The sequence below is a fragment of the Sabethes cyaneus genome, chromosome 2 (genome assembly GCF_943734655.1).
Source record: "Sabethes cyaneus chromosome 2, idSabCyanKW18_F2, whole genome shotgun sequence".
In the NCBI taxonomy this organism is placed as follows: Eukaryota; Metazoa; Arthropoda; class Insecta; order Diptera; family Culicidae; genus Sabethes; species Sabethes cyaneus.
Genome location: NC_071354.1, coordinates 68,398,870 through 68,412,562, shown reverse-complemented (window position 1 = coordinate 68,412,562; position 13,693 = coordinate 68,398,870). Strand labels below are relative to the sequence as shown.

The 13,693-nt window shown below is 43.7% G+C and overlaps 2 protein-coding genes across 4 annotated transcripts in view; one reads left to right on the top strand and one right to left on the bottom strand.

Annotated features, from left to right (window-relative positions):
• The window catches only part of LOC128738405 (xaa-Pro dipeptidase), a 203,817-nt gene extending 193,236 nt beyond the window's left edge, over positions 1-10,581 (top strand). For all 3 annotated transcript variants that reach the window (XM_053833501.1, XM_053833502.1, XM_053833503.1), the window contains exons 8-10: positions 9,441-10,155; positions 10,222-10,373; positions 10,434-10,581. In XM_053833501.1, coding sequence (XP_053689476.1) covers positions 9,441-10,155; positions 10,222-10,373; positions 10,434-10,470 — 904 coding nt within the window. In that variant the 3' untranslated portion in view covers positions 10,471-10,581. The remainder of the gene's footprint in view (positions 1-9,440; positions 10,156-10,221; positions 10,374-10,433) is intronic.
• LOC128738404 (FAST kinase domain-containing protein 3, mitochondrial-like) lies at positions 6,438-8,872 on the bottom strand. Its single transcript, XM_053833499.1, has 2 exons — positions 7,579-8,872; positions 6,438-7,515 (listed from the first exon to the last, which is right to left on the bottom strand). The coding sequence occupies exons 1-2, from the start codon at positions 8,704-8,706 to the stop codon at positions 6,634-6,636; spliced, it is 2,010 nt and encodes a 669-aa protein (XP_053689474.1). The 5' UTR covers positions 8,707-8,872; the 3' UTR covers positions 6,438-6,633.
• Positions 10,582-13,693: the final 3,112 nt, after the last annotated feature.

The following is a 13,693-nucleotide window of genomic DNA, read 5'->3' as shown; positions in this document are numbered from 1 at the left end:
CGCCATTATGCACGAGAACACCTCGTACTGAACCTCAATGGGATGCACTAGCTTATCTGGAACGCCACTAGGCCTAATTGCGTCCCTGATGTTTTCGTGGTTGAATCAGTCAAACGAATTTCTAAGTCAAGGAACACCAGCAGAAGAAAGTTCTGGAATTTGTTGATCTGCTCCAATATAATGCTGGCTGTTATGATATGGTCTACACATGATTGGGCAGCACGCAATTCAGCTTGCTACCGCCAGAGAGTAACGTCGGTGTTGTCCTATATTTGGTTAACGATAACCTTCCAGAGTACTTTAAGAGTAATGCAGAACAACGTGATGCCACGCCAGTTCCCGCATTCAGTTAGGTCTTCTTTTTTAGAGGCTTTAACCAATATGCTCTGCATCCAGTTCACCGGAAAAGCTGCGTAACCCATATTTTGCTGAATAGCTAATGCATCAACTGAGCTGGCAAAGATGGGTCAGCTTTGAGCATCTCGGCTGAAATACAGTCCATCCCTGGTATTTTGCTGGATTACATACTTTTGATTGCTACTTGAATTTCATCCAATAATGGTGCTTCAGAATTGACGCCATTAATGCGACGAGCTACAGGCGTCATGCGCTGCAGGTTTTCTCAATCTCTAACATTTGAAACTCGAAAAGAGTTGCTCAAAATGTTCAGTCCATCGTCTAAGCTGTGCTGTAGTCAGTAACTGACCAGCTCTGTCCTTTGCCGGCATCTTTATCCAGGCTCTCTTGTCACGCTTACAAGCTTGTTCAACAGCCCTCTCAATACCGACTATCGCCACTCTCCGGTCGTCGATCGTCCTCCAAGTTTGGTCCGAAATCCGCACCCTCAGTCCGCTGCGCATTGCGTAAAAGCGTTTTGGACAGGGCCCGACAACGTCACTTTTACTTACATATCGTCACTCAACAATAAAGCAATGAAGCTTCGGTTTCAACTGAAGCAACACCGCTTCGCCACCAAACTAGCTTTGGTCAGCGTCACTGAAACGGGCTTCACTTCATCATGACTGTCGGATCTAACTTTTCATTTGTACCTACTTTTCTGTTAAATATCTAGAAGAAAGCCAGCAACTTTGAATGCAAATGAATTGAATTTGAGTAGCATTTTTTACAATACAGCGGATATTATAATTAACCTAGGCAATATCGACAAATCGTGCTTTACTTTTAGTCGTCGTAATTGAAACAACCACCAACTTCAACTGAAGCTTGCTTGAATCGCTCTGTTCAACATATGAAACAAGTCGCTTCATGTATGAAACGAAGGTAAGAGAAAGTCAGCTTCATTTATTTGTTTCGACGATGCCGGACTCTGGTTCTGGATGTCGATTCATTGCCTTCCGATAGTTCCTTCAGACGACAGCTCTGAGGCCCGGATTCAAGTTGTTCGACAAAGGCTTTTTCCCTAAGGATTCTCCAATCGGCGGACGTCGTAACAACACCTAACTATCTCATCTCATTGTTGGACACGTGCGACACACAAGCGTATCTCAGCGATAACAAGTTGTTGCGTACACCAAGTAAATTCCTTCTCCACTTACGGCTGATGCATTTGTGGTACATTTGGGTTTCTGTTCGGCCGTCGCGGGAACCCCTCGTGACCTTATGTACTAGTCTCAGGAAAAGAGTTATTACCACAAACCCCTTTCCCAGCTTCCCGTTTTCGATCATCTCTCCTAAGCCATGGCGTCCCAAGACGCATTCTAGGTCCATGTTGCTTAAGCCAATCTTTGCGTTGAAGTCGCTCAAGTGGATTCTCCATGAGTACACTACAGCTACTCCTTTAGTTGATAACCACTGGATGTTCAATCGTATCTTCCTCGATGATTTCAATATAGTTTCTTCTGCCAACCGTGGGCAGACAATAATCCGAGTTAACGTGTTGTCCCCTGAATGTCTGAACGCTTGAAAACAGGCTTCTCCGTTTAGTTTCGGGAGCGGTACTTGAAGAGCACATATCTCACCGCACTCTCGTTCAGTGTCTCTTCAGGTCGGCTGTTGATTTTGTAAATTGTTTATTGTTTATTGATTAAAAGTCAACAGATTTTCTATCCTACTGACTACTTAAAAACTAATAGCTAAAGTTCTAAATCGGGTTTTCAGCACGTTGCGGCTGACGTCAAAGTCGAAGTAGGCCACATAACGCACAATGGGCAAAAACGAGCTCGTAATCCCAAGAATTGTGTAACGGTTAAAGTTGCGTTGTAAGCCGGTTATACTACCAAAAATATTGTAATTAGTTCGCCGGTGCGGTATATGCAAAAAGAGATTGTTACGTGTTTTTTTCTGAATGGACTCATCACTGCGACCAGTGTCGTTGGTCTATTGTGATATCGCCCGAGAGTTTGCTGTATAACCCGCACAGCATTTATTTTTGCTATAAACGCTATTGAGTGAGTGATATGCTTATTGAAACTTATGCGTGCTTGTGTGTAATTGGGTACCCTTCCTTCAACTTTACCTTCTACTTTACCCACCTCGTTCCACATGACAGCGCTGTCCCCAATTGTACCCACCCCTGGCGCAGCTAACCAATGCATTTTACTATGAGGGTCATTTTTGCACTGTCAATAGGTCTTATCGGGATAATATCGACCTTTTTACGTACCTAATGGCGGCTAGTTAAAGCTCTATAAAAATATACATTTATAGGGTCTTACGGCTAGTGGATACAACTTTCGGAAAAAATAACATGCTTTTGGCAACTCTGCTCACGTCTTCCCCCTTAATTATTGTTGTAAAACTGTCAAGCGTACGTTAGCAAAGTTGCCAAAAGCCTTTAAATATTTTCCAAAAGTTGTGCCCACTAGCCGCCATTAAGTACACGAAAAGGTGGATAGAATTCAGCATGAAGAAAGGGTTATTAGGGGCCTGAGAATAACTCCATGCTAAAGTCACTTTGACATCGAATGGCCTGATTCTACTAAAATTCAAACTCATGACTATTTGCTTGTCCAAGCAGACTCGGTAACCTTGCGGCTACAGAGCCCACTGTGCCGTGTTAAGCGAGGCCGAGTTAAGATGTCGAGTCTTTCAAGAATCCACGGACAGTCAATCCGGGATGTCAAAACATCCGATACAAAGACCCCAGCAAACCACAAATCGTATAATAATGTGTGAAAATCATCTTAAATATTGCTAAACAAACTCGAAATCGTACATAAAGCTTAATAAAGCGCTCCCTAGTTTACATTTATTCGTTCAAAATGAAATGTTTGTTCGTAACTGATTCACATACGATTTTCGTCACAGAATTGTATAGCATTATAGAACTAATCATGTTGAGTCGGATTTCATCGTATAGAAATACTTATGAATGTGAATTGTTTTCATATAATTTGCAGTACGTATATCGCCTCCAAAACAATACGCATATGCTGGTTTCGTGCATCGAATACGATTTTTCTAGATATATATCGGTACATATATCATATTTGTTACTTTGTTACACGAAAATGTTTGCTGGGACGGCTCTAGTTGCGTCATGACGTGTTTCCAGAGTGTCCAAGTTGATTAATCTGCACCGCTGTTCGTAGCGGATCATTCCATGGTAACCTACGGTGGGCAAAGCGGATGAACCGTCGTTGCACCGACTTTACTCGACTGACACCGTCCTGGTAATACGGGCTCCATACGGGTGCGCAATACTCGAGGTTGGAAAGAATCAACGCACAGAAGACTGATTTCAAACAATAAATATCATTGAAGTTTTTGGCGATACACATAATGAAAGTTTCTGCAGGCCTTGTCGATAACGAACGAAACATGCTGTTTGAAAGTCAATTTGGAGTCCAGCAGTACCCCAAGATCCTTGGCGCAATCTACACGGCGCAAAGGTACGCTTGATAATCGGTAATCGAATATTATAGGATTCAGCTTTCTCGAGAACGTTATCACTTCACATTTGTCGGGGTTTAGTACCAAGCATACGTACTGTTTTTACACCATCCAGCGAATATTAACAGTTGCTCCTAGAGCAGCGTTTTCCAAATGGGGCGCCAAAAATTTAGTTCGCTGCAGAATAGGATAGGGAATTCCGCCAGGGGGTTCGCGAGCCAAAAAAGGTTGAGAACCGCTATCCTAGAGTGCGAGAGTGTCCGGTGGATCGTTAACTTTCGAGAATAGTTTCAAATCGTCGGTGAACACAAACCGAGGACCTTTGAGCATTAAGTTGACGTTGTTGAAATAAATAAGAAAAACCAACGGTCCGAGATGGCCACCTTGTGGGACTCCAGAAAAAGCAGTGAAAATCGATAGAACAAATTAAAAGGACGGTTCGACAGATACGATTTTAACCACTGGAGCAGCGGGCCTCCAATTCCCAGTTTGTCCCGTTTTGTGACGACGGTTTGATGATTTAGCTTGTTGAAACGCGCCAAAGAGGTCCGTGTAGATAACGGCTGTCTGAGAATGGTCGTCAAAGCAATCCGTTACGTACGTAGTGAGTGTTAGTAGTAGATTGGTAGACGTTGAGCGCTTGGACATGAGTCCTTGTTGCTCGTCAGCGATGTATTGCTGAACGAACGAGGAAATTGGCACGATTACAACGAGCTCGAAGAGTTTCGATGATGCACATAAGGTAGAGATCCCTCTGTAGTTGTCTATGTTTCTTTTGTTCTCCTTCCTATGTACTGGAAACATGTAAGCGGAATTCCAAGCAGAAAGAAATATACCTGAGCTAATCAAGGAGTTAAATAAACATCGGATTGGAGCAGCCAAGGCATCGGTGCAGTTCTCTAGAAAGATTAAAGGTATACGCCATCCGGCTCACTACAAGTTGAGCTTTTTAACTTCAAAGCGGACTGCTTGATCATAGAATCGTCAATAGTCAGCTTAGTGAGAGTATCGCCAAGATTTGGAACGTTGTCTGGCACAGTCGATACTTTTTTTGCGCACAGCCTTTCATCGACAAAGACGCTGGAGAATTTCCGCGAGAACAGTTGACAAATCATATCCAATTTGGTCGCAGTGTCGTTTCCAAGGAACATGGAGGATGGGAGACCGTCGTCTTTCTGTTGAACACTAACATATTTCCAGAACGACTTGGGGTTACGCTTCTCTTCAGTTTACGCTCGACGTTGTTTGAGTATTTGCGGAAGCAGTGTCGGCTGGACTTTTTGTAGCGCTTGTTGAGAGCCTGGTAGTGGTTTCGCAGTGATTGGGTTTTATACCTTGAATAGCTCCTCAAGGCAGCCTTTCTATAGGATTTAAGGCGACGTAGCGTGGTGTTTATCCAAGGCAGGTGCGGCTCTATGTGTATCGTCTTTTTAGTCTCCTGACCTGCAGTTCTGGTTTTTGCGTTTGCACCACTCTGCTTTCCGTTTGTATTTCCATACTGTACAAAAATAGTCTGCAACAGCTTTCGTTAGAATACGGCAGGTGCACAAATGTCTTCCGTAAGCATGGCTATAGGGCCCTATTCTAACAGTCACCTCACTCACCTCACTTCTCTCACGCGCCCTATTCTGGCAGTCACCCTCACCTCACCTAACAGCACCCCCTTTGATTTGCATGATTTGCATAGTCAACCTGGTGACTGGTGAGCTGAGTCACCTATATAACTCTGAGAACCGCAAATTGTGCCACCTAAAAAATTTAGGTGAGGTGACTGTGAGAATAGGGTCCATAGTCTAAGGTACGGAAAGGATTACTGGCGTTTCGTATCACCGTTAACTTGGTGAGGCATTGTTTGCTCTTTGATCGAATGTTGTCATCACTTCAGCCTCTTGCCGCAACCCGCGGTTGTACCCCTGACTTCTAAAAGATTTGTGCAAATTTGATCCGTAGTAGCATTTGCCCCCATAAAGCCCGTTTGGTATCGTCCTACGAATTCTCTGGCTGTTGGGGATAGACGATGTTACTGAATGAAATTATACCTATCGTTTCGTTGCTCGCTCACCGGATCTTCCTCAATCAAAAGTCCAAGTGCTGCAATCCTATTTCTTAATATGGCGTTTTCATGTTTTGTTCGATGGATAGGATAGAGCATAGTTACTTTTACAAGTAATCGTGGTTAAATCCGGGTGTCATTACTATTTAGCATGCTCTTCGTTATGTAATGTGTCATGTAATTGGGTACGGTTTTGAATAGTTGAACCTTCTCTGTCCCACAGTAACAAGGTACCATAACTTCCGATACTAAAATTTTTAGGACATTTAATTCTAATATTTCTATTCTCTTCTATTTTTATTTATTTATTTACTGTTTTAATGGGGCTTTCAACCGGTAGTTAGTTCACCCCAAAGCTAATAACTTTTTCAAATGACAAAAAACTGTAAATCACCCAAATACCCTTGGGACAGAGAGGGTTAACAGTTCAAAAAATGTCCCAATAAGTCCATGATGCTAGACGGGGTGTGCAGAGTTCTCTCATTCACTTATATCTCAAAATCAAACTCAAAAATTTTTCGATTAAGACGTCTTTACGTGTATTTCAAATTTTCAATAAGCCGAATTCGTATAACCTATACGTTATAGTTGCTATAATTTGTGCATTCAACAATGATCGCGTTATAAGCTCTATATATAACTACAATAGGAGATCAAAACTTGTCAGTGGTCAACTGCTGTTTCGTCAGTTGACCCCACTGTGGACTTGGATGGTTTCTTCATGGTGCTCATTCGTTTGAATCGCCGTTAGGTGCATCGTTCGGTGCTGGAAGAGCTTCCAGCGCATGTTTCATTCGCTCCACTAGATACTTTCGCAGTTCCTTAGGATGCACTTTCAATTTGTATAACACATCGAACCGCAGGGTCACCACCTTCAATCCGAAACGCCTCAAATGACGTATTCGCATGGCCTGTGGCCCAATCAGGTTTTCTCCGCTGTTACTATAATACTCTGGCAGATGAATCAAGACCGCCACGTTAATATTTCGTTCTTTAAGTGGGTTAAGAGAAAAGAAGTGACCCATTCCAGACGGGTGAAACATGACGTCCACCAAATAGAGCTCATTCACCGGTAGATTGTGCAGTACGGTGAATTTAGTTAAACAATCCGCACCACCGGCCAGTTCTTCCAGTTCCGGTAGAATGTAGTTAACAATTCGTTTGATTCGCCCATCGTGAAACAGTGCCTTAGCTGAGTGGTCGCGCGGAAGCAGAGGACCATCGTAACCAGGGCATTCCAATGCTAGACAGGTATCGAATACTTTTAGCATACTTCGTACGCGATCCAATTGCTCTTGTTTAGTTTTAGCATGCAGAACATCCAAGAAATATGGATTAAAAATTCGGTTAACAAAATTCAGCGGATAGCGTTCGAGGCTAATGTAGCAAAACATGATGTCAATTATTTCTGCCGGATGAATTTTGCTAAAATTGAGATCCAGATACATGTCCAACGTTTCCCAAAATTTGTTGCTATTTACAGGCATGTAATCGAGATACGCAAAAGCACATACAATAGGCTTGATGCTTTTAGGATCTAGCTCATGATGATGCGCGATAAAGTACTCACTGCACCCGTTTAGAATATACGAATTCCTTAGACGAAACACCTGAAATGAAATGACATTGGCAATTTATAGTTGCTAGTTGTAAATTCTAAAAAGTTGGCATACCTGACAGTGCCTCAAAATCGCAAGAATGACATCTTTAGAAGTAATCTTAATGCCTTTCGCCTTAACGTATCTCTCGATAGAACGTTCGATTTGGTTGTCGCAGTAATTCAAATTTGTGAACGATTCAACTATATCCTTTAGATCTCCTTCAGATACCGCGTGGATATTCGTACTCAGCCAACGGGCCAACGTGTGTGTAATTCGGAATGGAGAGGTCTTACATTTTTCCAAAGATCGAAGCACGGTTTTTGTAGAGTCTGGCGACATCTGCCACCAGACCGATGGGACTCTTCGTTCCAGCACATTCAGAACGGCTTTTCGGCTTATTTTCAAATATCGAAGTATGGCAAACACCGTATGAATATTTTCTTTACTAATCTGTTTTTCCTGATCAGCTATTCCACTCCAAAATTTCTCTGCCAGGTCGTGCCTTCCGCACTGAGCCAGACATTCAATGGCCTGACAACACTCTTCAATGGACAATTTGTTTTCGGAGCACCTAAAAATCAGCTCATTCCCTAGCATCTCAGTCGGTTTGACAACTTCCTTATATCTCTGCAGTTTGTGCAGCATATTAAATATTAAAGAAGTTTGTCCTTTAAAAATTAGGCAATTCATAAGTCTTTCATAAACTGGATTGTTGTCCAAGTTTCTCTTTTCAGCAACATGGCCAACTGATAGGATTTTTTTCGATGCCACAAAGGCTACGTATGGCAAAAGCTCTTCTTCTTTCAGCTCTTGAACTACCATGTAGACCTTATCTACCGAGTCACAAAGATCGATTACCTTCAATACTGCTTCTTGTGCTTCGCTTTTCGAATCTTTGGCTCCATAATATTCTGATGATTGATCAGCTGACTCAGGCGTTGGTTGATTTTCAATTATCTTGTTCGAAATTAACGACACGAACTCGTCCTCTGCCACCTTCCGAACGACAACGGGCAATTCTTGTATGTTAGAGCCCTGCTGAACCAGGATTGTGGTGTTTCGAACCAAACCTTTACTTTTTCCATTATTTTCTGTTGAATCTGTCGAAAAAAGACAAGCCCTTGCAAAACTAGGCAATAGTGATTGCATTACGAAAGCAGCACGGTGGTAACGCAGCGGACTCAACATGCAGCGAGACATCTTATCACTGTTTAGCTGCAACGTTTTCAAGAAAAATGATTTCTGCCTCTTCCTTATCTATTGCACATTGTCGATGATTTCGCTTTCACAACATGTGTTTAGTTTTGTTCTTTTACATAACCACCAGCTGTTTTAGTCAAAACTAAAACTGACAGCGCGATGATAATCAAATTCTAAATCACTAAAATATAAAAACACTACTCATGCTGATTTGCCTGCCCGCCTTCCTGTACGTCCCCACCCACTCGGATAGACAAGGTTGGCGATATTTTCTTCGGTTTAGAGAATAAGAAAAAAAGAGAGGACAGCATTTTGCTTTTGTTTTCATTCACATTTTGACAGTTCCTAATACACTCTCGTACATTTTTACTTTCAATAGAGTAAAAATTTACTCAATTTTTGTTGAAAGTGGATTTACTCTACACTCGAAATCGTTTGACGTCGAAGTTGTGTAAAAAGTTCTGCGCATATTTTCATAATTTAGCAACAGGCTGAAAATAGGAAAATACCCGTTACCCTATAGGGTAACCAACGTATTTTGGACCCCCTCAACAGCTGTACATAATTTGGACACTTACAGCTAAATCAAATGGAAGTGTCCAAATTATGTACAGCTGCTGAAGGGGTCCAAAATAGGTTGGTCACCCTACAAAAATATTTTAACAATAAATGATATTTTTATTGTTTTTTTTCACAAAGTTTATGTACTAATCTTATTCTTTCCACCTTTTCAGCCGTGTCATCAAATCACCGGCCGAAATCGAAGTCCTGCGCTATGTGGCTCGCGTTTCGTCGGATGCGCACAAGCAGGTTATGCGGCAGATTCGTCCCGGCTGGCATGAGTATCAGGGCGAGTCGGTGTTCCTGCACCACTCCTACTCGGTGGGCGGCTGTCGCCATATGTCCTATACGTGCATTTGCGGTGCCGGATCGAACTCTGCCATCCTGCACTATGGCCACGCTGGATCGCCGAATGATCGCCTCATCCAGGACGGTGACATGTGCCTGTTCGATATGGGTGCCAACTATGGCGGTTATACGTCGGATATTACCTGCAGCTTCCCGGTGAATGGTAAATTTACCGCTGATCAGAAGCTGGTGTATAATGCTGTACTTGCTGCAAGGGATGCTGTCTGCGCCTCTGCGAAGGATGGGGCTTCCTGGGTCAATATGCATCTGCTGGCGAACCGCGTGATGTTGGGAGAACTGAAGAAGGGAGGTTTGCTACAGGGTGAGGTCGACGATATGATGGCTGCTGGATTGAATGCGATCTTTCAGCCGCATGGCTTGGGACATCTGTTGGGTTTGGATGTTCACGACGTTGGTGGCTACTTGCCACATTGTCCGGAACGTCCCGGTGAGCCGGGAGTTAATCGATTGCGTACGGCGCGCACGCTTAAGGCCGGAATGTACGTTACTATCGAGCCTGGCTGCTATTTCATTGAACCGGTAAGCTCAAAGTTACATTTAAGATATTTATAATGCAGGAAGGAATTCAATTGAAATTATTTTCAGCTACTGAACAAGGCTTTCGCTGATCCAAACATGAGTAAGTTTCTCGTTAAGGAGCAAATCGATCGTTTCCGCAATTTTGGCGGGGTACGCATCGAGGATGATGTGCTAATAACCGAAAATGGCATTGAGAATTTTACGTTTGTGCCAAGAACGTAAGTAACAAACAGTATATTCAAAAGGGTATAATGCAGTTACGAACATTTTTATTTTAGGGTTGAAGAAATCGAAGCCTGGATGGCTCAGCCCTGAAGGGACTGTAGCCTGAATACTAATTTTGTTTTTGTACTTTCATTTGTAGTCGAAAAATTCGTAATATTCGTAATATATTGTTTAGTATATAGCATTCACAGCAATATAAATATTCTGATTTAAAAAAAAAAGTTCAGTACAAATGTTTTGAAGAACGTCGTTGGGCCAGTCCAGTCAAAATAAATCACCCATTTTTGTAGCATGAGCGCAGGCTTAACGTAGGACTACGAAGCTTCCTAGTACCCGCCGCCCTAATTAAGAATCACCCAAGACTTACACCCCTCCCTTTTCTGTATTTCGCACGGATTGATATTTCGAATGAAAGTGGATGGTATTCTTTATTCCGCCAGCAAAATCAAATGGGCAAAACAACTCGTTCGAAACAAGTCGAACGAAATAAAGATCCTTTCGAAATACAGAATAAAGGTGTTACCCCTTCGGATGACTGCGATCGAATTCCCGCTGCTCAGCAATCAGCACTAATGACGCGGCTGGAATGCCGACGATACCAATGACTGCCGACACGATAGCGCACCGAACGCAAGGCATCCGTGGCGATGATAGCTCAGGGCATCACTGCCAAGAGCTGTATGATGCGCGCTCCGATATTGGAATATGCCTCGTGATATTCTGTTCCAGGCGTACTCAACCACCACACGCTTGATGCAAATTAGCATTAGCATGAAGGCAAATTAGCGATGCTTATTTCGACCAATCACAGTGGATGGATTTCTATTTAAACAAACGGTAGTTTTTTTTACAATTGACTGAAGGACAGTAGAAGAAGGTAATGAAACAGGTGTTGATAGTGTTCAAACATAACGGGACAAGGTGTGAAGGCGTTGAGTCAACGTCACGTGCCTTGCAAGTAGCAAGTGCTTGTATGGTTTTGTCGTCACGGTCAGTAACCGAGTTAGATTAAACTTCTCGGTTGGTGATTTGACTACAATATACGGAGGAAGAGGCACCATTTGTGTCTAAAAATAACTCAACCCAACAGTTTTGAGCTGTGGACAATCCTGGACGAGAATATCTTCCCCAGGAAGCTCATCAATCTGATTCAAACTGCGATGGATGGTACACAGTGCTGTGTTCGGATTTCGCGTGGATTGTTGAGTTCATTCGAGTCAGAGAGCAGAGCTATTAGACATCATATGAGACAATGCCGAAATAGTTGTGGAAGCCTTCTTGCAGGCATAGTCGACGTGGCTCCCGAACTTGAGCTTGTCGTCGACCATGACTCCCAGAAGTTTTAAAGACCGCGTTGACGAAATAGTGCTGTACCGACTTGCGGTTGTTCACCACGATAACCTCCGTTTTATGATTTGATTTTAGTCACCGTGCACTTACCTCAATAAATTTGAATACATTCACATAACCTCCAGTTTCCTGGAGCGCATCCAATCTTCGACAAAGCTTATAGAGTGGGCAGCCGTCAACTCAACTTCTCAGATAGATTCAGTGTAGATTTCCAAGGTGATGTCGTCCGCAAAGCCGACAATCGCAACCTCTACCGGGAACTTTAGCTTCAATACTTCGTCATACATGACGTTGTACAACATCGGGCCAAGTATGGAACCTTGCGGAACCCCTGCGGTTATTGGAACGCACTTCTGACCCTCCTCCGTATTGTAGCATAGCACACGATTCTGGATATAATTTTCCAGAATCCTGTACAGCGACACCGCGTTTGGATGTTCCGAAGCGAGTTTACTTTAGAGTCCCAGCTAGCGCTATTAAACGCATTTCTCACGTCGAGCGTGACAACTGCCCAATAGTACCTTGCCGGTAGTATCGCGTAGACAGATCGGACTATATGACGAGGGGACACCCGGAGCTTTTCCCGGCTTCGGCAAGGACCAGGTTCTGTCGCATCCATCTGTCCGGGAAGTGGCCATCTTCCAGGCATCTACTCCGAATAATTCGGGAGCCTCTAAAATAGCTGCTTTAATGGCCAAATTCGGGATCGGAAAGTAAGCATGTCTAAAACAAAGTGTATGGTGGTCAGCGGAACCGAGGCCGACCAACGCCGCCAGGGCAGTAGTAGGTATAATGATCGACAACGATAAGTTTGAGGTAATTGACGAATTTGTCTACCCTGGCTCAGCGGTAAAGACGGATAATGAAATTAGCTGCGAGATTCGGAGGTGTATTATCAGCGGAAGACGTGTTTACTATGGGCTTCGCAAGCAATTGCGGTTGAGCCCCCGACCAAAGTGCACCCTGTACAAGACGCTTATTAGACCGGTTGTTCTCTACGGGCATGAAACATGGACAATGCTCGAGGAGGACCTGCGTTTCGAACGACGAGTGTTAAGAACGATCTTCGGCGGCGTACAGGAGAACGGAGTATGGAGGCGGAGGATAAACCATGAACTCGCACAGCTCTATGGCGAACCCATTATCCAAAAGGTGACTAAAGCTGGACGGATGCGATGGGAAGGGCATGTTGCAAGAATGCCGGACAACTACCCTACAAAGACTCAAATTCGGTAGGAGCGAGACGACCAGGAGCGGAGTGAGCAAGATATTTAGACCAGGTGGAGCGAGATCTGGCTGAGAGTACTCGGTATCCGAGGAATTGGACAGCGGTAGCTCCCAATCGAGTTAACTGGAAAAACCTGATTCAACAGGCTTTCACCCTTATTCTGCGAGGCGAGTGACGTGACTATTTGGAGTCACCGTGAATCAGGTGACTACCTGGCGGGTGTTGTGGGTTCAAATCTGGTTATAATCTCAGATTATAGCTTGGTTCGACCCATGCACCTTCCAGCATTGGACAAAAGGTGGGATTCACGACAACTTCTTAAGCGTAGCTACCTGTAACCCCCCTTCCCTCTTCATTACTTTCCCTTACCGTCCATTCATCAATTGTAGAACCAACGTTTCAAAAAATAATAGATATTGTGCTGCCTACACACTCGCGAACGCACAGCCTCGTAGCGCCTTTCGATATGCATAGCCTCTTCGAGGCAAACAACTTGTGGCCAATCAGCTGTCCATGAGAGCTAGCGGCACATTTGAATACAGATTTTGCATAACCTTTTCAATATTACGCCCTCGATTCCACACGTGGGCGAGAGTACGAGCCATCACGAGGGATTGGTATCAGCTGCTTGAGCTGACGAGCGAGAGCGACGGCCGTGGCTGTTAGCTAAATACCTACACACTCGCAAAAACTCATCACAGTGCATAAATAAATAAGAGCGAGAGTCCGAAAGGG

Coding starts and splice junctions, on each gene's coding strand:
- LOC128738404 (XM_053833499.1), bottom strand. CDS start 8,706: ATGTCTCGCTGCATGTTGAGTCCGCTGCGTTACCACCGTGCTGCTTTC. Junction 7,516..7,578: donor CGATTTTGAGGCACTGTCAG/GTATGCCAACTT, acceptor ATTTCATTTCAG/GTGTTTCGTCTAAGGAATTC.